This window comes from Anguilla anguilla, chromosome 3 (assembly GCF_013347855.1).
Source record: "Anguilla anguilla isolate fAngAng1 chromosome 3, fAngAng1.pri, whole genome shotgun sequence".
Taxonomy (NCBI): domain Eukaryota; kingdom Metazoa; phylum Chordata; class Actinopteri; order Anguilliformes; family Anguillidae; genus Anguilla; species Anguilla anguilla.
The window spans coordinates 31,591,653-31,615,789 of NC_049203.1; the positions used below are offsets into that span (position 1 = coordinate 31,591,653).

The 24,137-nt window shown below is 39.6% G+C and overlaps 1 protein-coding gene across 6 annotated transcripts in view; it reads left to right on the forward strand.

Moving 5' to 3' along the window:
• Window positions 1-24,137, forward strand: part of erich2 (glutamate-rich 2) — a 103,600-nt gene that overhangs the window by 51,810 nt on the left and 27,653 nt on the right. For 4 of the 6 annotated variants that reach the window (XM_035408900.1, XM_035408901.1, XM_035408902.1 and 1 more), the window contains exons 9-12: window positions 1,762-1,845; window positions 2,409-2,459; window positions 11,228-11,319; window positions 19,871-20,028. In XM_035408900.1, coding sequence (XP_035264791.1) covers window positions 1,762-1,845; window positions 2,409-2,459; window positions 11,228-11,319; window positions 19,871-20,028 — 385 coding nt within the window. The remainder of the gene's footprint in view (window positions 1-1,761; window positions 1,846-2,408; window positions 2,460-11,227; window positions 11,320-19,870; window positions 20,029-24,137) is intronic. The other 2 variants (XM_035408905.1, XM_035408906.1) reach the window with 2 other exon arrangements.

The following is a 24,137-nucleotide window of genomic DNA, read 5'->3' on the forward strand; positions in this document are numbered from 1 at the left end:
GATATAAGATACAATGCTAATAATACAGTAACAACAGAGATATGATCGACCAAACACAAATTTCCAAACTTTTTTTGAGGAGTCTATATTTTATTTATTTATTTATTTTTGTTAAAGACTGCTCACAATCTTAACTTTTAAATTCAGACCTCCTGTTTTATTTTTCTGTTGTGATTAGATAACTTTGAGGGATGTGAAGAAAGTAACCGTGGAAGCTACTAAATAGCAGCCATGTGCTTTTGCAGCCACTGATGGCTTTAAAGCTTTTCAAAAAAGCTGCCTATTATGGGCTAAACATCCTACAGAACTGTGTAAGCCAGTGATAGTGTAAGCACTGATATAAATAGCACTTGTGCTTCCCTAATACAATACATTAGGCCTTCTGATGTTTTGTACTTCAGTCTGCTCCCAGAATGTTGTTATTTGGAGAGGGGGACTGTTGAGCACTTCTGACAGAACAATGCTTATTGTAGAGGTGTGCAGGGAGAGACAACACTGTCTGTATCTATTCAACCAACAAAATTAACTGTATCTTTAAAGACTGAGTGGGTTGCCTACAAACCGTCAAGCCAGGGGGTGGGTTTAACACTTGTCAGTGTGTTGAGATATACATTAAACATTAAAATGTGTTTTTAAGTGTGCAACAAATTACCATAGTTTAATTTCCTTTTCATCCACGTTATATTTTAATGAATTGAAGGTGAATCTCATGCTCCAAATATCTTGTGCGGTTTAATGAAAATGACCATGCTGGCTTTTCAATGACTTAGACAATTGTTTATTCTGTGAATAAATTTTGTATATATTTGGACCACAAAAGTATCGTGCATCTGCCCTGTCCCCTCAACGATTTGTGTCTATTTCAGATATGCTAATTTTTGAAGCGAGTGAATTTCAGAGTAATGTAACAGAAACAGCAGTACCTACTCTTTTACAATATGACACTTGTTTTAAAGCACGACGCTGTGGTACATGGCATGGAGTCTCGGAACGAATTTGGACCGTGCAAGTGTCAATTGGCTGGTATCTCCATAGGGCGACATGTAATTGCCAATTGCATCACCCAGGGTACGGGAGGGTTCATTTGATTAGGGAACCACATTTCATCGCTCTTTAGTGATCCCTGCTGCTTGGTTGTGTGCACATGGACTGCATGCCAAAGCCACTTATGAGATGTCTTCCATCGACTCAACTATATGCAAGCTTGGCTGTGGACTGCACTGAGAAAAAAAGTTGACTGGAGACACCACATTTCAGAGGAGAAGCATGGATGTCTGTACTCCGTCAAATTGGTAGTGGGGATTACTCATGAGTACAGCTGGAACTGAACACGTTTAACCTTATGTTTGGTGCCAATATTTATAAATAAATACCTGCAATCCCGTTAATGTTTGAGGATCATAGTTCTAGAGCACTAGCATTTGCTTCTGTTTTTTGCTGGGAGTGTCTTTCCTTTAGAGATCCATGCTCCTATCACCATAGTGTCTACCGTAAACCTGGTGTCACTAAGGAAACATTAGGAAGTTGAGTTGTCTTGGGCACCCAGCAATAACCAATATTTTAGTCACTGAACTCTCCTCTTTCAGCCATATGAGCCATAATTACTGGTAGCAAGGCCTGTCCAGCATTTTTTATACATTACTTGTTGGTAATCTTCTTTGCTTAATAGATGAAACACGCTTTAAAATACAATATCTACTATATTCAGTCTTCACAGTGAGTGCATGTGTTGAATTTACAAGTTAAACATTTCCTCTTTAGGTCCACTTACTCCAGATATAAACCAAAATCAGCTGGAGGAAGGAGTCCCGCCAAGTCCAGTGCATTGAAAGCTTGTACCCGAAGGTATAATATGATCTGAAGACAAACATGTTTTCAACATACAAAAATGCCAGGTTACTCACACATACAAAGTACTGTTTATAAGTCATTAATTCAAACTTGCAAAATCTAGGCCTGCCATTAAAGTACTGATGTCAAAATTAGGCCAAGTTACAAGAAACAATGTTGGCTGTCTTGGCTCACTCTAATTATTAACAAGCCATATTTCAAAACAAAGCTACCCAGTGTTTCCTGAATTATTTCAAGTTATTTTAGGTAACGTGGCCGTATTTTTTCATTTTACCATCCGAAGAGAATGTGGTCATTCAGAGTTTCATCAAAGTTTCAAATGGCATTTGTAGTGGAAATAATCAACATTTCAGCTATGTTGCACCTAATGTTTTTATGACAACACTATATATTTTAACAAATGTCTGCATCCAGTGCTTTTGGTGTATGAAAAACACATCATGATTAAAATGCATTGTTATTAGTATTATAGTTTTGTTTAGAAAATTGTGTTCACAAATAAGATTTTTTATTCCTTTACATTGAAGAAATTATACTATTGTACTTTGTGATGCCAGGAAAGAATTGGGGTGCTGCCGACCAGACGACAGCACCGGCCCTACAGACAGGTGTGGCCCATTACCTAATTATGGACTATATAAGAGGCCTAGCTTCCAGGCCTAAAAGAGGAGTGTTTTGATGGCTTTTGGAGCTGGGCTATGCACAAGTGTGGTGGGTTGGTGCAGGTTTTTTTGGTTTTTAAAAAAATAATATAGTCAGGAGTAGGACTGGGAAAATAGTGCCTGTGGTCATGGAAGATTCATGGCAAAATTGTTGAAAATCACAGTCCTGACAAGTATATCCCCCTTTGTCTAAGATTCTTAAAGATAAGCAAATATGAATATGCAAAAATTGTGGAAAAGATATTTGACACACCTCCTTTACATCCAGCCACTGGTCAAATTTTGGAAATATACAAATTGAAAAAGGACCCATGTAGATCATGTATATCTCATTTCATGTACCTACCACCCAAGGTGGCGCTACAGTACCACTTCAAAATTGCAGTATTCAAATCATGATTGCAGATGTACCCTTGCACCCACAATTGCATGCAGCCATTCATAGACCTCAGTGTATCAAATAACAAATTAGAGATTGTAAGATAACATATGACCTATGCGTGATTCAAATCAATGAGCCAGAGCTAGGTCTAAAAAGCTTGTTAAAACAACCAACCAACCAGAGCATGAAAAAACAGTTTTGTTTTTTTTTAGAAAATGCGAAAATGCTAGGGACCGACAGTGAAGGCTTTGAAGATCGACCAGTCGATCGTGTCACGTAACGGGTAGGGAGGACCCAAACGCAGAGTAAAGAAAGACAAACTCAAAAAGGGAAAATTAACAAAGACTTTACTTACAAAAAACGCAAACACAAACAGGGAACAGAAAAGGCCACGATGGGCAAAAACACAAACTCCAAAATATCTAAGAAAAGAAAACAAGAGGAACTCAAAACACGAGCAGGGCAGAACACAGGCAGGCAGAGTACACGGGTAGAACCACACACACGAAACGGAAGCAGGACAAAAGCGGGCAGGTACATAAAGTCAGAAGCAAACACAAGGAACCAGCACCTAAGAACCAGCATCTGGACAAAGAACTTAAATAGACAGGGGTAACAAGACACAGGTGAACTCAAAGAACAATCAAACCAGAAAAGAAGGGGATAAGACACAGGTGGGAACAATGAGACACAATCAGAAACAATAATAAAATAATTGAAAGCAATAATACAATTAACAGGGGAATGAGCAGGACACAAAACAGAAGTGCCGCCATCTGGCTGCCCAACAAGGAAAAACAGAGACAGAAACACAGAACCATGACAGATCGCAATCGACCTGTTGGTTACCCCTGCTTTACACAGACTTGTAATATGCAATAATCCTCATTCATATGGTTAACTAATATTAAGAATGGATACAATGTAAAATGCTATGTAAAAAAGTTGTGTAAGTCGCTCTGGATAAGAGCGTCTGCTAAATGCCTGTAATGTAAATGTAAATGTAAGATGATATTTAATATTCAAGCACAAGTAAGTTAGTTTCTGCTGAATCTGTTTGGGTCATAATCCAGTAACCTCAGAAGAATATCATTTCTCTTCTGTTGAGTATTATAGGGCAGCCTGTTCTGAAAGTAGTAGAAAAATAGAAAAATGTGCCTAACCAACTAAAGAATCCCTAAAGCACCTAATTAAGACAAATTAACAGCTTGTTAAAATTCTGCGATTGGAATTCAGGTTGAAACAAAAATCAGCAAACATAGTGGTCCCTCAGGATTGTAGTTGAGAGCCACTGCCATATACAACATCTATTAGCTGTTCCCCTACCTTGCAGAACAGCCAGTGCATTCTGAAAAGTTAATGCAGGATTTAATCATAATCAGAGTTTTGTGCAGGTGAAGAGACGGGACTTCACTGCTGCATCTCTCTCCCCCTTCTCTCTCTCTCTCCTCTCTCTATTTATTCTAAATTTGTGCCCTTATGTCTTGTAAAAATAATTAAATCCTGCATTAACTTTTCAAATGGTCATTTTCAGACAAGGTTTAAGTATAGGCCTACATTTCGTAAAAATGATTGAAATATCCACATTATACAATACCACTAACCTATTTAAAGACACTCAATTTCAAAAATAACCTAGGCTATATAACCGAAATATTTTGAGCAGTAATACATCATAGCAATGATGAAATTTTACCTGTGTTCAGTAGATGGAGACAGAGACAGTAAATCAATGATAGTGTTCTATTCACTTGTTTTTTTTAAATCTCCAAAACGATGTCAGCTAGGTCTCTCAGCAAACATATGGATTAGCTATGCCCAGAAGTCCTCAATAATAATAGTATTTTCCAAGAAATTACGAAATATCGTTGACAACGTTTTTGTCAGGTTCAGCGTCTGCTACCACAGAGCGAATGTGTAAGTGAATGCGATGATGAGAAAACTTTCGGTTACTCTGATCTATAAAACGCTATTCCAAAAGCAAAATCAGACATGTTATACATCGTTAGAAAGCTTATACTCTCACCTACTGAATGAATGGATTGTCAATCAAGCCAGACTGTACTAAAAAGGGCGGCAACACCGTAAACAACATGTGTGGTATTAACACACAGCTATTTCAGAAGGTACCCAGGCAAATGCGCGCCCTCTAGAGCCGTTTGTCTGTTCTGGGCTACTGTAGATGCAGCATGGTGGCCTCCGTGGAAGAGGACCCGTTACCTATGTAGATATAAAGGGCTCGTTCTAAGGTAACGAAAACACAACAATTCTTATTTTCATGGGATTATACACTAATTAAAACATACTTATGAATATTACATTCCATTTCTGCTAGATGCCACTAAATTCTACACACTGCACCTTCAAAGGGATCCTACGCACCTCCAGGGCCAGCCTCCGCGCTGCTGAAAGGAAGTGGGCCAAATCCAGGGACCCATCTGACCTCTCAGCCTATCAGTCTCTCCTGACAGAGTTTTCTTCTGCTGTCACTGCCGCAAGGCAAAATTCTACCAAACCAAAATTCATAACTCCATTTCTAACCCTCGTCAACTTTTCTCTATTTTCTCTTCTCTCCTCAGCGTGCCACCTCCTCCACCCCAGTCTTCCTTCACTGCAGATGACTTTGCAGCATTCTTTGACGAAAAGATTGCAGACATCCGCAGCTCCTTTGCGCCCTCTGCGCCCTCCGCCCCCTCTGCACCCTCCGCGCCCTGTTTCTCCACATTTTCTCTCCTCTCAGACTCTGAAGTTTCCCAGCTTCTGCTCACCCACCGCCCTACCACCTGCGCCCTCGACCCTATCCCCTCATCTCTCCTCCAGGCAATCACACCTGACATCCTCCCTTTTGTCACCTCCCTCGTGAACTCCTCCCTATCTTTTGGATGTTTCCCCTCATCCTTCAAGAGGGCCCACATCACCCCGCTGCTGAAGAAACCCACACTAGATCCTTCAGTCATTCAGAACTACCGCCCAGTATCTCTCCTCCCTTTCCTATCCAAAACACTTGAACGTGCTGCATCTAACCAACTCTCTGCTTTCTTCTCTCACAACAACCTGCTTGATCCCCACCAGTCTGGCTTCAGGCCTGGCCACTCGACCGAAACTGCACTCCTCTCGGTCAGTGAGTCACTCCATGCCGCACGAGCAGCCTCCCTCTCCTCTGTCCTGATTCTTCTAGACCTCTCCGCTGCATTTGACACTGTGGAGCACTCTGTCCTCCTGTCCTCCCTGGCAGCAACAGGGATCTGCAGCACAGTCCTTGACTGGATTGAGTCTTACCTCTCTGACCGTTCCTTCCAGGTTGCCTGGGCGGGTAAGGTATCACCACCCCGTCCCCTCGCCACCGGAGTTCCCCAGGGCTCAGTCCTCGGTCCCCTTCTCTTCTCCTTGTACGCCAGATCCCTTGGCCCTGTAATATCTGCCCATGGCTTGTCCTATCACTCCTATGCCGACGACACGCAACTCTTTCTCTCCTTCTCCCCATCGGACACACAGGTCCCTGCCCGCATCTCCACTTGCCTGAGGGACATACAGAGCTGGATGGACAATCACCACCTGAAGCTCAACCCGGGAAAGACGGAGCTAATCTTTATTCCTGCTCTGTCCTCTCCCCTCCTCGACTTTTCCATTTCCCTAGGGGACACCTTAGTGACATCATCACCCTGTGCCAAGAATCTCGGAGTGGTGATGGACAACAGGCTGTCCCTCTCCAAGAACATCGCAGCAGTAAGCCGGGCATGCAGATTTTTCCTGTATAACATCCACAGAATCCGCCCCTTTCTCACCACCTACTCAACCCAGCTCCTGGTCCAAGCAATGGTTCTATCCCGCCTGGACTACTGCAACTCTCTTCTGGCTGGACAACTCATTCAGAATGCTGTGGCTCGTCTGGTCTTCAACCTCCCCAGACACTCCCACGTCACTCCCCTGCTCACTACCCTCCACTGGCTGCCTGTTATAGCTCGCATCAAATTTAAAACATTGGTCCTAGCATACCAGGCAGTCAAGGGATCAGCCCCAGCATACCTCCACAAGATATTCAAACCCTACATGCCAGCCAGATCCCTCCGTTCTGCTACCTCAGGACGCCTAGCACCTCCCCCTCTTCGCACCTACACTTCTAGAACACGTCTCCTGTCTGTTCTGGCCCCACGATGGTGGAATGACCTCCCTGTGGCGGTCAGAACAGCTGAGACACTGACCCATTTCAAACGACGACTGAAGACTCACCTCTTCAGGCTGCACCTCTCCCCATCCCTCCCTACCCCCCTGTAAATGACTGTAAGCTTAGGGTTGCAACTAGGCAGCTGTTTTGTAGATGACTTAGGTGCATTAACTGTCTTAACTACTGCTTGTATTTTTTCCATAGATTGCGTTGTTGCCGTTCTCGTTGTGTTAGTGTTAATCAGTTTAACCTTCAGGGTCCAAGTTGAACTATGCGGTTGTTCCCTGCACTTGGACTGGTACTTCTCTCTAGGGGTTTCATCATACTTGTTCCTGGTTATGGTTATACACTTTGTTGTACGTCGCTCTGGATAAGAGCGTCTGCCAAATGCCTGTAATGTAATGTAATGTAATGTAATGGATGCTGGCAAATTATCAGTACATGCGTTGGAAGTGTGCGCTGCTGAATGCAGTGCATGGTTACAATTCAATTAAATGGGAATCCTGCCTGCCCTGAGGTTTTAAAAGACCATCCTTGTCAAATTGCCAAGTGCAGTTTTAGAATGTTTACAATCAGACGTCTTGGAATTTTGCAAGTTGCACCCAGTCTCGTTGCGAATCATTGATCTGAACTGGCCTTAAGTTAGCTACACTGCAACGTTGCAAAAGGTAGTATTGCATTCGAGAGACGGTTTGCGAGGTCGGTACCGGTCGGTAGCGTAAGCTAGCGTTTTTTTCTAATTGTTAGCCGACATTAGATTGTGTTAATTACATTAGCTAACTAGCTAACGCAACGTTACCTGATATGAGAGATGGATTCTGTGCGCAACGTTGTCTAAACTAATGTTCAGTAGCTAGCGTTAGCTGTGCAAATAGCTGTGTAATTTAGTAAAGTTACATTGTCATTAAATGTAATACGAAATCTACATCAACAAATAATATGATCTCTCATGTTACACAAAAACTTTTCAGGGTTCCATAACTCCCCCAACTCCCCCTTTCTCTGTTATTGTAACGCATGCAGACACCAGAAAAAACAGTACTCCTCTCTGGCGGACCAACCACTGATGGGTGATGAAAAACGCGTCACTAACTGTGCGCCACTTGGGATTTTTTCCTGGGAATGTCGCCACAGACAAGTTTTTTAATCATGAATTATGATAATAATAATAGTATAAATTAATGTAAAAATAGGCTCAACTACCATTGTGTTACCCAATGCAGCGATAGATAGTGACTTAAAAGACATTTATTTTAACCCTCTGGGGTCTAAGGGTAAAATGAGGCACACTGGTAATTGTGCGATGCTCTGACATTTGTGTAAATTTCATCAACTTTATATACAGTGATTCCAAAGTGTTTCATATCTTTGTTTTCAGCACAGACTCAGCTACAATAATATGGCAGCAGTAAGTAGGTCATAATCATGTGTGGATTGTAAACTGCTGTAAAATCACACAAACTGTAAACAGTAGTTTTGGACATGCACAGGAATGTTGTAATAAAGCACACTGAACAATTGTGAATAAGACTTTTGGTCACTGAAATGTGTTCATCAAGGTCTTGGGTATCAAAAGATGACAAAATATTTTAGCAAATCCAATGAGAAATATAAAATACATTGCTAAAAGTTAGTGTTGTGACTACTATTTTTCAACATCAGGTGAGAATGGGAGGGCAAATGGCCTTTCTGTAATGAATTACAGACGACCTGCCAGCTAAGTAGGCTATTCACACCTGGCCGCATGCCTCCCCACCACTAAGACAAAGACTCAGTGAGCCATTTAGAAGACAGAAACAAAGACATCTTTTGATTTTCAGAACCTTTATTGAAGCAAACTATACGCATGGAAGATGAGATGAGACTGGTGTACTCTTGCAACGCTTGCGTGGCCTCTTAGCTAGTGGTGAACTAGGCCGTGTTTCCTGATCAGCATCTCTGTAAATATGATAAAAACAAAATTGTTAGGAAATGTGACATCAAATCAAACTTTATTTATATAGCACATTTCCTTCAACAGGTGAAAATTAAATGTCCTTTACAAAAAAGGGGCAAACCACTAACTAATGAAAACAAAACTTAGGAAATGTGACATGGTTACATCATATACAAACAAAGAACCAAACAAACACAACCAGACGCAGAGAGGTAGCCTATAATTTTGAGAACCAATGGTTAGAATCGTTCGTAGTGTGGGAATTTACAAGCGCGCATATTAGTGAATATTCCTACAAACACACAGAGAATGTAATACAGCACACATTTACAAATAATGCAAGCTATCAACGAAACAACATTAGCTAAACTAAATAAAGTAAAACTAAACTAAATCAACTAAAATTGATATTCCAGCTCAACTACACGCAACTCATCAATAACAATGCCTCAATCTGAAGTAGGCTAGGTCTGTTTAGCTAAGTGGTTATTATATTGCTATTTCCCGAATTTACTTACAGTATGCTAATATCGATTGTGAGAGGACATCAGTTTTAGAATCTTAGCCACGCCACGGGCTATTTATTACCAATATGATCGAAAAACATAGTCTACCTGATACTTCTAACACAACCAGACGCAGCCTAGCCTATAATTTTGAGATGCAATAGTTTGAATCGTTCGTAGTGTGGGAATTTACAAACGCTCATATTGCTGGATATTCCTACAAACACACAGATACGTTGCAATACAGTACACATATTTACCAATATGATCATAAGAAATATACTTGCGCATGAAGTTGATCCTCAGCTGGATCAGTTCGCTGTTCGAAATGACACCGCTCTTCATCAGTGTCGGCTTCCGGACAGACCATTTTCCAAAATTAAACGAAATGTTCACCTCAAAAGAAGTGAATTAGGTGACACTTTGACATTCTATCCCGCTTTCACAGACTTGGCATTTCTCACATGGATCTCGCATCGCCCCTCCTTTAGTCTCCTTCTATGGAGAGTAATTATAATGTTAACATGTGAATGCGATTTGGGCGGACATCCTGCTGAGCGAAATTCACATAGTAATGAGTAAAGTTTAACGAAGCATACATGATCTAATTAATCAAATTTAGAACATTTAAAACAATTCATATTATTTCCCAATGGGCGCATTGGAAGGTCGCGATTCTAAGGTTTCTGTCAATGTTTTTGTTGCGTCTGTATGATAACAGCACGTGAAGTTAATCATCCAAATAGAAACGAAGGTAAATTTCATCTTGTCGAGCTCCGCCGGCGGAGCTCTCGACCCCAGATGGTTAATGAAAATCTTCGAGATTATTACTTTAACTTCCCTTCCAAAATTTCCGGAAATTTACCAGAAATATTCCGACCATTTGCAACCCTAGTTCCCTTTAAGTAATTAGCTGTATAATAAGCGGGATAATCCCCTCTGATTTGTGTCTGGGAATTCTTCACCTCTGCAGTGGTCATTAAATAAGGGATAATCCCAGATGATGTGTTTATCTATCGGGATTTAATGACTGCTTCAAAGGTGAAGAGCTACCGTGAAGCAGAGGGGGGTTGCCTCCATGAAGGTCATTATGTAAGGAATATACCACAACGGAGTGGTTAACGTATATTTCTAGGTTATTATGCGATGTCACTTAGACATTGCAGATATGCATCTCTTTACAATGGAATGAATAGGAAATGGATAGGGATTTGGCAGTTCTATGCAAATACCCAAATTGTGCGAAAATCCATTATGTTTTATCTTATTATTTCTGTTAAAGAATTTTAATTTAAATATTTGCATTTAAATGGGAACTTCATCCTAAAAACATTTTTGATGATAATTTGGTTTTATCACATTTTCTGTACATGTGGATTCTTCTGTTATAAATTATAACTGTGAGTACTTCCATGAAATGCTGCCTCATTTAACTGTTAACATTTTGGCTATGAAAATGTTTAATGGTTGATGAACTGGGTCTGTAGCCAGAAGATTGCAGGTTTGATGCCCAGGTAAGACACTCTTGTATCCTTGAGTGAGGTACTTAACTGGAGAAGCTCAACTTGAAGTCACTTGATTTGATTGAATACTTAGACAATGGCTGTGTTTTAGAGCCGGTGCAGTGGAGAGCTGTTGTCATGTCTTGTGGGCTGTTTTATGAGGTGTGTGTTTTGTGAAGAACCAGAAACATGGGGATGTTGTGTGCTTCTAATATCATTTCAGGACCAGAGAATATGCGGGATCCACCTTTTCCGGCTGTAAGGCCTTAAGGACAGACATTAATATAAAAGGAAAACAGTCGCCTGATACTACAGGTACTAAAGATATTGTAATGTCTTATCAGGAGAAAGTTGAGACTTTGATCTATGAATAATTTTGGTTTCTCATTTTTATTTTCATTTAGCTACTTTTGGTTGCATTTCTTCGTCATCTGAGGGGCTTCAGTAATATAACATATTGTGATCAGATCAAGGAGTATATTGAATTAACTAAGCTTAACCCCTTTGCGCACATGCCAAATCTGGCCAATTCTTTCCCATTTAGGTATTGTCTATTGGGGCATTCATAAAAATATTCTTTCACCACTCAAAAACTGTCATAGCAACAAGATAAATCCAACAATAGCCCTAAAATATGCCAAATACAGCAGTGAAAACCCTGCTCACTGAATAACGAAATAAAGACAAAGTTTTCAAAAATTATACCATGTCATTCTACAGTCAATATCTGGGACTAAATATTGAATAAATATACAACCTTACAATTGGTTTTACGCTTAGAGATGTCCCTTTTGAGGCCGAGCGGTCATATATTGTCATGGACAAACCATTTGTGAAATATACGCACATTTGTGATGCCTGGGTACCTTCCAAAATAGCTGTGTGTAATATCACGTGTTGTTTACGGCGTTGTTGCCCTTTTAAGTACAGTCTGGCTTGATTGACAATTCATTTCTTCAGTAGGTATAAGCTTTCTAACAATGTATAACATGTTTAGTTTTGCTTTTGGAATAGCGTTTTAAAGCTCAGCGTAACCAAAAGTTTTCTCATCATCGCATTCACTTACACATTCACTCTGGTAGCAGTAAAACAGACACTGCACCTGACAAAACATTTTCAAAGTTTTTTGTAATTTCTTTGAAAATGTTATTATGATAGACCAAGCTGACATCGTTTTCAGAACAGAAGAGGAGAGGAGAGAGCATTGATTTGCCATGTCTGTCTCTATCTACTAACACATCTACTCAGGGTTTCCGCCAGTGTATTGCAAGCCCTGCGGCCCGCCGGGCCTAAGCATTGGGGGATTTATTTATTTTATTTTTTAAATGTATTTTTAAGATGTTTTTTAAACTACAGTTACAGTGGGGTGGCTCGGTTGAACAGCTCACCAGCGACATCTGTTGGTTAAAACGTGAACCCAGCAGGTCTGAGATCAGTGTTCTTTACCCTCATTTTGCGTAGAGTGACGTTCAACACTTGACGCTTCTAACTATCACAAGCTAACGTTACGTAGCAAGCCACCATTTCTTATTTAGTAAGCTAACTAACCTCGTTACAAACTGCGTTATCACTTCATCTTGTCGGTAAGTACATTCTTTTTATATTAACTTAAGCAGTGTGTAGGTAATGCTAAACTAGTAGCATGAATGTAATGTTCCATATATTGTAACATTACATGACTTATTAACAGGGGTGTACAGTAACGAAGTACATTTACTTGAGTACAGTACTTAAGTACATTTTTTGAGTATCTGTACTTTACTTGAGTATTTATTTTTTTGGAAACTTATGACTTTTACTCCACTACATTTGAAAGATAAATATTGTACTTTTGACTGCACTACATTTCTATGAAGGTTGTCGTTACTTGTTACTTTAAAGCATAGCTTTGAAGTCAACAGCTGAATATTTTTTTATTTTCTAAAATGCCACACGCTGTGTTCCTCACAGGAGAAAAACCAATCACTGTAGCCTACTCCTAATATGCTGTCGGTCAAGTTCAAAGTGCTTGCTTGTTGCACCAGTGGTTGAACAGTTCAATTTGAACTTGGCGGCGGTAATTATGGCAACGGCAGAAGATAAGGATGATTCTTCGCCACCAGAGCACCCATGGCCATATCTCAAGTCCATGTTTGAGATTTGTGAAATTCAAAAAGATTCATATTGTTTTATATGTTTGCTCTGCTTACCGCGCACAAACTACATCGCTGCATTCAAAAACTCGCCGTCCAACCTGAAAAAGCATGTTGAGGTATGTAAACGGTAGCCCGTTTGCTAATTATGAAGTTGTCTGAGCTGGTAGTGGTTGCAGTTTTTATGCTAGGATTGGTCAGATGAAATTTTATGGAATTTGAGCGAAGGGTCATCCAACTGTTTCACATTTCAGGCAATGCTATCTATCATCAGGGGTTAAATTGGGGGTGGACGCGGGTGGAAGGCGTCCACCCACCTTTGGTAAATAAATAAATCATTTTGACCAGCAGTTTTACAAATAACTATGACAATCCAGTCCATTTAGGCTCCAGTCCATGTGTTCACTCTAGCCAGTTACTCGCTCAACCAATCAAAAATCCAAAGAAAAAAAACTCAGGAGGAACAGTCGTTTATATAGACAGCATAGAAAGAAAAATATCGTTGATTGTCTTGATTGATTGGAAGCGGACACGGTAGGTAGTTTCATTAACAAGTCATTTCATCTATGCAACAGAGAGGTGAATAAAAGCCCCCACGAAAGCCGGCTATTATTAACGGCAACTTTGATCGCTTAAGCAAAATCAGCAGGTTGCTGGTCAGCAGCTAAGCTAGGGTTGAATATTTCCCACATAGGCTACATAACGTTTTATTCAGCGGCGACTGGTGAGTTGAAAATTGGTGGGGCACAAAACTTTACTTTAAACTAATCATTGATTTCAACCTGTTTTCATTAGTAATTCTCCTTTATAATCAAGCGTGCCAACGATCGGATTAATCAAATGACAAGTAGCCTAACAGCGTCTTCATACCGTGTTAGGGGGATTAAATCATAAATTAAATTTATCCGTTAAAAATCCATTTTAATCACCAGGTAGTCTACACTTAACAAATAAGATACACCAGTCTGTAATCTACTATGTTAGCTCTCAAAATAACCAGCAAAAACAAAACCTGCACTTCAGTTGTGTTTACAATCTAGCCTACGCATTGTAGATATTTGCCACGAATACGAGTGCAGAGAAAGAGGTGTATCCGCAAATAATGTTGATTAAAATTGTGCACAATTTCGTACTGCAAATGAAAATAAATGTGGGCAATACGGCCTAGGCTACTTGCTAAAACTGCCTATTTGGGGAGAGCTGGCTATATATGATAGTATTGAGTAGCATATTTGTGGATTAATTGTATTGATACTCAAGGAAAATCAGGGGAAGATTCCGCCACTGCTTAGTGATTAAAACAGATTTTGCTAAATCGCATTTATCATTTAATCTCCCTAACACAATGCGAAGAAGCTGTGTCCCTTTCCATTTGATTATATGTTTGCATGCTTGTTAATCACTGATAATTAATTAAAACAGTTTGAGATCAATGATTAGTTTAAAGGATAGTTTTGCGCCTCACCAGTTTAAGAAAGATGGATAAAGGAGGAGAAAGTGAGGACAAGAGGAGGATGACCGATTATTTTCGTGGGTAAAAAAAATTCTTAGCATTAATGACACTCAATAAACTTGAAATATATTATGTAAAAGCTTGCATCAATAGTATACATTATTTTTTAAACATTGTTTTCCTTAATTACAATTATGTGCAGAGTACATTAAAGATACAACTATTTTGAGCTGAGACATTCATTGGTTTGTACCTTTTTTCACCCACCTCCCACCGGATCTCAGGGTCCACCCACCTCCCAAATCCCAATTCAACCCCTGTCTATCATGTGTTTCTAATAACAGTAAAAATGCGTCTGTAAATGAGCTTCTGTAAATGCATCGTAGAAACAATACAGCAGAGCGTTGGTATTAAAAAGAAAATGTACTTTTGAATACTTAAGTATTTTTAAAAGCAAGTACTCCAGTGCTTTAACTCTGCTTGTAGGACGGAGTGTAGCACAGTGGGTAAGGAACTGGGCTTGTAACCGAAAGGTCGCAGGTTCGATTCCCGGGTAAGGACACTGCCGTTGTACCATTGAGCAAGGTACTTAACCTGCATTGCTTCAGTATATATCCAGCTGTTTAAATGGATACAATGTAAAATGCTATGTAAAAAAGTTGTGTAAGTCGCTCTGGATAACAGCGTCTGCTAAATGCCTGTAATGTAATGTTCAGTCAAATTTTTACTTGAGTTACATTACAACTTTCACTTGTAGTGGAGTAATATTTGACCAGGGGTATCTATACTTTGACTCAAGTAATGGAGTTGTGTACTTTGTCCACCACTGCTTATTAATCACCATTGAAATAACGACTTCACTTGTTTATTAATAACATTAGCTTGATGACATTGATGTGCACAACAACGTTGTCATAAAAGTTTTCCCAACCGTGAAAACCGCCTGACTTGTTTACATTTTGGACAGATGTGGCTACTGAGTAAATCTATCGTTGTTTCCGTCGCAGCACTTTCGAGTAATATCGGAAAAATTCAAAAATTTCTTCTTATGGTGAAGATTGCCTGACCAGCAAACGTAGAAATGTGTTAACCCAGCAGAAAAATTAGGCTATATCTAGAAATACTATCTTTGGGGGAAAAACGCTACGGTTGAGGGTCAGGCACTCTTCACAGTAAGAAGAAATTTCAGGATTTTTTCGATATTGCTTGTGTCTAAAGTGCTGCTTACTCAGGAGCCACATCTGTCCAAAATGTAAACAAGTCAGGCAGTTTTCACGGTCGGGAAAAATTTTATGACAACATGGTCATGTAGCTAACTTAGCTAGCTAGCCAAACAGTCAGTAACACAGATACTTCCTTTGTGCCATTTAGGGATAATGTTAAGGAGGAAAGGTAGCCTATTGTTAAAGCCAAAAAACTTTGGACAGTTTTTTTTAAACGTTTAAATGTGCCTAGCATTCCGAGGCTTGTTGTAAGATTCAGTAGCCAATCAGGACTTGAATACAAGTTTTTGTAGAGTGCAAAAACCTTGATATTATTTATTTTAATTTAATTTATTTTGTTGTTGTTGAAATGTGCCCAGCATTCCAAGGCTGAAAGAATCAGTAGCCAATCAGGACTTGAATACACGTTTTTGTAGTGTGCAAAAACTTTGATATTATTTATTTTAATTTAATTTAATTTCTTTTGTTGTTGTTGAAAACACAGCATTCCAAGACTATACATTGTTGTCAGATTCGTTGTAAGACTCTGCTATGCTGTAAAAAGTTGATTTTTTAAAATGTGTGTTGAATAAACGACTTATTTATAACAACATTCACATTACATAGTCATATTTTCAAATCTCCAGTCAGCACTGACTTAATGTAGGGTCCTATGGAATCTGTGGTATAGCTTTTTAAAATTCTCAATTCCGCGATTCTGTCCGTGATTCATTTTTGGAGAGATTTTGGATCTTTCTGGACCCCTAGACATGATGGAAAGCTTGTAATTCTCACTTGAAAATAATGCAACAGTGAGTGCCTTGAGTCAAAACAGTTGATTTGTAGTGAATATGTTGTGATTTACAGCAATGCGTAATTTAGACATTTTGGATAGATTTGCAGATGCTGGGTACACTGCTTAGTTTTTGCTTTATAGATCTTTAGTAGTTCTACATATCCACCCTTAAATTTTATGAACTTGTGGTCAAGAAATTTTTGATCCAGGACATGAATAGTTTAACCTGCTGTATATATGGGATCTCTCAGTATTTCATTGCAAACTAAAAAAGAGCTAATTCATTTTTGCTTTTTTGCCTGAAAAATTGCCTTTGTGGCACTTTATTTTTTCCTAAATTATGAATATGAACTAATCTAGTATTAGCTAGTATTGTAATTGGTAAAAATGTCTTGCTTCATTTAAGCCATTTTTCAAGGTTCTGTGATGCTCACATCTGGAGTTATTAAGGTTTAAATAGGGTACCCCCTAAATGGGCAAGGATTGACTGGATTTGGCATGTGCACTAAGGGGTTAAACACAAACACTACTTTGCAAACTAACAGATGCTTACGTTACTGTGTGAAATATCCTCATTATAAAATACTACTAACCTATTTAACAACACTCAATTTCAAAAATAACGTATATAACTGAAATATTTTCCGGAGTAACACATTTGGACAATGAAATCTTATTTGAGTTCAGTATATGGAGACCGAGACAGAATCAATGGCTTCGTTCTTCAGTTCTAACTTAGTCCAGAAAACAGGATTTCAGCTAGTTCTATCAGCAAACATCTGCCTTAGCCATGCTTAATATTTCTCAAGAATAATAATATTTTACAAGAAATTCCGAAAGTCATCAATAACATTTTGCCAGGTGCAGTGTCTTTTACTGCTACCACAGAATGAATGCGTAATGCAGCTATAATTAGACAAAACTCTCAGTTATGCTGAGCTTTTAAACGCTATTCTAAAAGTAAAATTAGACATACATCATTAGAAAGCTTATTCTGCCAGCTATTGGGTTGATTAATTGTCGATCAAGCCAGATTGTACTACATAGGATGACAGCACCATAAACAACATGTGTGGTATTACACACAGCTATTTTGGAAGGTACCCAGGCATCATAAATGTGCGTATATTTCACAAACGGATTGTCCAAGACAATATATGACCGATCAGTTTCGAAAGGGACATCTCTACATGAAAAACTAATGGTATGGTTTTAGTCGCAGATATTGACAGTAGAATGACATGGTATAATTTTTTAAATTTCTCTTGTTTATTTCAGTGTTCAGTGCGCAGTGTTTTTCACTGGCGTACCTTCGACTATCCGCATGTTAAGTCTGACGTCACACGTGATGTTTTGCCATTTCCGGGTCCAAACGCTCCAAACGCTCCAAACGTTCAGATCCCCAACCTGTGAACCTTTTCACGAATACTTCCTCCTTTAGTGAGGCACCATTGAGGGTTAAAATAGGTCTAAATTCTTTCAACTCCAATAAAATCAATGTGCTACAAAATCCAGCATTCTAAAGCAGTTAAAACAGCAACATTATTCTTTCGATTTTGAATTGTTGTTACGTCCCCTCCCCTTTCCAATGTCCAATTTTGCAATAGATGGCAACGTTGAATCACGGGTCTAGTTACTTCATTTAGGGATGCCAACCATCCCAAAAAATACGGAATCGTCCCTTATTTGGACAATAGGACAGGCGTTCCGTATTTAACTCATGGCTACGGGACCCATTTTCATCTGTATCTTTGTGAATGATTCCGTTTGTAGTAACCGCTGTTTTGAATACAATTCAATAGTTAGCTAGCTAGCTAGCTAGCTGATATAACAAGCATGCTGTGAGATCATTCTGACCTAAAACCCAGAATTCTAATATTGGCTAGGTGACAAGTGACGGCGAACCTATCATAAAGCTAACTGCCATTCAAACCCGGTTTCAGAGTGTCTTGTTAAAACACAATGTCTACACTCCTAGACCGCAACATTTTAAAAAAGCAAGACAGCTAGGGAGATTAATTTGATTGAGTTATGGTTTCATGTAGTTTTCTTATATAATGTAATGGCAAAAATGACCAAAATTGGTGCTAATTGTATGGTATAAAACAAGAAGGAACTATTTTTTCTTGATAGAATCGTTGGTTTCATAGAATTAACGACCAGAGGTTTTTGCTTAACAACGCTGGTGCAAATAGTAGAACTACCATTATTTTCCAATAACGGGACAGCCCGTCGTGGTTTATTCCTTACATATAATACAGTGGTAAGAATATCATTACTGTACAACTGCTACCATATAAACTGTAGTGTAGACAGGTTGTGCACTAATGTATATGCATAATGAGAACTGATAAGGACAGGTAAGAACATGATGTAAACAGCTACCTAACGTTAGCACCCACTGGCGCCAAACTTCGTTTTTCCTCATTCATTTAAGAATTGTAACTTAATTATCAACTACAGCCATTTCCTCTTCTCTTTCTCATCGCAAGGAAAGTGGTAGAATGACAATGAAATAGTTTTTTTGGGCTCAGATCTATTCAAACAACAAGGGACACAGCACTGCGGCACGTTGAAAAGACGAGAGCTTCAGCCAACGCAGCAGAGGCTTGGACCCAGAAACAGTATTATCGGAAGGTTGATACGTCACGGCTTAACAAGCGGATTATTGGCTTTATCACATTGCTATGACAGAATACAAATTTTTAGAGGTAAAATTTTGTTTTCCTTTACGCCAAGATTGACACTATTGTCCAGCATGTCATGCGTGGGGGGTGTAGTTTGAGATGAGACTGCTGGGAGGGGGTGCTTGGTAAATGCACGACCAGCGCGACGATGGTGGCGCTGCGAAACTCCGTATTCGGCATAGTTGTCCTGAATCGTCTACTAATAAAACTAGAACACCAAGTTTTTGTTTTCAACTCATAATTTTGTTGCAGGAGCACAGAATGTCTGAGTTCAGCAATCTAGGCATGCCGGCGTGCCGACCACTAGGTGCATTGTGCGAAGTGGTTAAATATATGCCTTGTTTTCCTGCTTCAGTATAGCTATGGTTAACTTGGGATGTGAAATTTAACAGCACTGCGAGAACACTTCCACTGTCCTCCTTGTTTTGCTTCTTTGGCATTAGTGATGTTGCCTGTCAGAAAACAACCATTTTTAAACAAGCAGAAATACTCACAGACAAGTGAAGGTTCAGCTTGAAATTAAACAAACTTTTTTGCTGTTCTGTAAAGTTGTGAATGAAACGATCTCTCACTGGACTTTCATTCTGTTGTGGTAGATGGGACAGGAGAGCAAGCATGTGCGCAGGATCAGCCAGGGTCTCTGCAGTCTGCCGACAACTTGTGCATGACATCTCAGGATGATTCCAAGCCGGAGGAAGAAGGGGAGATCAGTGAAGATGAGGAGCACAGAGCCCCGATTGAGTTGTTTGCTGAGGTAAAGGAGCTTTGGCTTGGAGAACAATATAACAATGACAAGACAGCTGATAGTAACAACAGGTCTTTCAACCCATCTATTTTTTTTTTGTTTGTTCACAGTATCACTGTCACTATCACTGTGTCAAGTCTGGTCTCGAATACTCCCAAGAATCTGTGGTTTTACTTTTGCAAACTGGCTAGCTGATCAATGGAAAAATTTTTAACAATGGATTGATGATATTAACTGTGAACGAATTCCCTATACGCTAGGGTACCGGTACAGGTATTCGTACCAAACCATTCAATATGGGACTTTCCGTCCGGTACATGCTGCAACCCAAAAAATAACAGTTGGGTACATTGGGTATGTCGCTAGCAATACATTGAATTTGCTTGAGATGGCGCCACCTGAAAGTGCCTATTGCTGGAGTGAGGCAAAAAAAGACTGGAGTGCGAGCCGTTCTCCATGGCATTAAAGTTGCTTCTTGTTGCAGAATCAGGCTGGGCCAAAGCAATAAGGAACGCAATAATAAAGCAATAAAGTTTTTATTGCAGTGGGTCTTCAACCATACTCAGTTGTACAGAACATGGGTTTTAAGCATATACAAATCAGCATATGCTTTAAGAAAATTAAAGTTGCAACAATATTGATGTGCATAAAAAAACATTTTTTTGTATTACCTACCTATGCTTAGCTATGTAAGCATTCGGAATTGAGTCAAGTTCATTCAAAGTGGATGTCGGACTCTGCCAAGGCTGTGCTTTGTCTTCTATCCTGTTTGTGGTATTCATGGATTTCAAGGTGCAGCCAAGGTATGGAGTGTGTCCAGTTTGGGGACATAAGAGTGGCATCTCTGTTGTTTGCGGATGATGTCATCCTCTTGGCCTCGTCGTACTGTGACCTTTGATGCACACTCGAATGGTTTGCAGCTGAGTGTGGAGCGGTTGGGTTGAGGATCAACCCTTCTAAGTCTGTGGCCATGGTCCTATCCCGGAAAAAGATGGCTTGCCCCCTTCAAGTAAGGGGGGAGCAACTACCTTTACGTGGAAGAGTTCAAGTATCTCTGGGTCTTATTCACGAGTGTGGGAAAACAAGATTTGGAGATTGACTGCCATATAGGTGCAGCGGCCGCAGTAATGCGGGCCGTGTATCGGACGGTGGTGATGAAGAAGGAACTGAGCCGAAAGGCAAAGCTCTCAATTTACCTGTCGATCTTCGTCCCTACTCTCACCTATGGTAGGGAGATCAAACCTGTTTTGGCAATCTTTCAGAAAACATAATTTGACAATTGATTTCTTCATGGGTAAGGTCATAATAGATAAAGTATAATCAAATAACAACGTATAAATCGCTAATATAACTGTTGTTTGCTATAATACGATTTTAGAAATTAGCCGCTTCCCTCCGCATGTAATCATTGTCATTGGAGGGAAACACATCATCACCTGAGTGACATTTAGGGTGGGGTTATCTGTTTTCCTTCAACAACATTAACCAATATTTTGTGGTATTCGTGCAGTAAAACTAACATACTGTATGCATTTACTGGTATGTATTGTTATGGGATGAGGTATTTAATGAAAGGTGTACTCTCAAAACGCAATACGTGCCAAAATGTCTCCGTTTCAAACAGCGGCCCCATGGCTTCAAAATTCCAGTTGGGGACTGGAATCAACCAGGCTCATGTCCCCCTTTTCACCCTAATAAAAAATCAGCCATTCGGAAAACTAAAATCCTTTATACCATACAGACGATCTTGGTGAAAAAATGTATGTAAAAATATTGTTGTTCAGAGTTTTCCCGGTGACCTAGCCACCAGAAAACATGTAGGTCATAGCTAGTGGAATACTATTCGAGCTGCTGGGGATTCAGAATCCAGAGGGGCACATGTCTCCTTTTCATCTTAATTACAAAAAACCCCATTCTTTAAACTAACATGCTTCATACCACACTGTAGAAAAGATCTTGGCAAAGAAATTAATGTAAGCATATTGTTGTTCCAACAAGTTTTCCCAGTGACGTAGCCACCAGAAATAATACACATGCAGCAGGCTATAGCTGACTATGGAACACTATTCTAGCTGCTGGGCATTCGGATTCCAGAGAGTGGTGCATGTCTGCTTTTCACCGTAAGTACAAAAAACACCCATTCGTAAAACTAAAATGCTTTATACCACACTGCAGGTAAGACCTTGGCAAAGATATACATGGAGGAGTCTTGTTTAAATGAGTTTTCCTGGTGGCTTAGCCACCAGACAACATGTACACTGGCAGCAGGTCATAACTGGCTTTGGAATACTATTCGAGCTACTGGGGAATTGGATTCCAGAAGGTGGCGCAGAAGGTTTTCACCGTAATTACAAAAACACCTATTCGTAAAATTAAAATGCTTTATACCACACCTTAGATTAGATCTTGCTGAAGGTATACTGTACATGTAAGGATTTTGTTGTTCAAATGAGTTTTCTCATTTGACAGCTGGTCAAAGCTAGCTGTGGCGTACTATTCTAGCTGCTGGAGATACAGATTCCAGAAGGTGACACGTGTCCTTTTCACCATAATTTCAAAAAACGCTCATTCATAAAACTGAAGTGCTTTATACCACATTGTAGACAAGACCATGGCAAAGATGTAAAAATATTGTTTTTTAATCCCTTTGTGCACATGCCAAATCTGGGCACTCCTTGCCTATTTAGGGGGCACCCTAGTTAAAGCTTTATAACTCCAGATATGAGCATCACAAAGACATGAAAAATGGCTTAAATGAAGCAATTACATTAGTTTATATTCATAATTTAGGAAGAAATAAAGTGCCACAAATGCAGTTGTCTAGGCAAAAAATTAATTTACTCTTTTTTTGTTTGAAATGAAATACTGAGAGATATGCAGCAGGTTAAACTATACATGTCCTGGATCAAAAACGCCTTTACCACAAGTCCGTCAATTCAAAGGGTGGATACGCAGAACTACTAAAGATCCATGAATCAAAAAGCAGTGTGCCCAGTGTCTCCAGATCTATCCAAAATGTCTAAATTATGCATTTCTGTAAATCACAACATAATCATGCATTTCACTACAAATCAACTGTTTGACTGAAAAACTCACTGTTGCATCATATTCAAGTGGGAATTACAAGCTTTCCATCAGTACAGTGGCTTAAAATATCTAGGGGACCTGAAACATATCAAAATCTCTCCAAAAAGGAATAAAATGCTTTTTGTCCATTATAAAGCATATACACTCACCGGCCACTTCATTAGGTGACAGGAGTGGCACCCGGTGTGGTCTTCTGCTACTGTAGCCCATCTGCTTCAAGGTTTGACGTGGTTTGCATTCAGAGATGCTCTTCTGCATACCTTGGTTGTAACAAGTGGTTATTTGAGTTACTGTTGCCTTTCTATCACCTCAAACCAGTCTGGCCATTCTCCTCTGACCTCTGCCATCAACAAGGGATTTTCGCCCAGAGAACTGCCACTCTTTGGATATTTTCTCTTTTTCGGACCATTCTCTGTAAACCCTAGAGATGGTTATACGTGAAAATCCCAGTAGATCAGCAGTTTCTGAAATAGTCAAACCAGCCCGTCTGGCACCAACAACCATGCCACGTTCAAAGTCACTTAAATCACCTTCCTTCCCCATTCTGATGCTTGGTTTGAACTTCAGAGGATCGTCTTGACCATGTCTACATGCCTAAATGCATTCAGTTGCTGCCACGTGGCTGATTAGATATTTGCGTTAACAGGTGCAGTTTGCAGTTGAACAGGTATACCTAATGAAGTGGCCGGTGAGTGTACAGTGGGCTCCAGAATTATTGGCACCCTTGATAAATATGCACAAAACATGCTTTTAAAAATAGTTATTGACATAAGTTTTATTTTCCAACATGTGTAAACTAGTGTGCTTGATTAATGATTCATTGTAATCAACCAAAGTTTTACATTTTTAAAATAAAATAAAAATATTTCCCCAAAAAACAGTTATTGGCAACCCTGGTTTAATACTTTGTGAAAACACCCCTGGCAAAAATGACAGCCATAAGTCTTTTCCTATAATTTGTGATAAGGTTAGAGAACACAATTGGAGGGATTTTTGACCATTCCTCCATGTAGAACTTTTCAGAATCATTG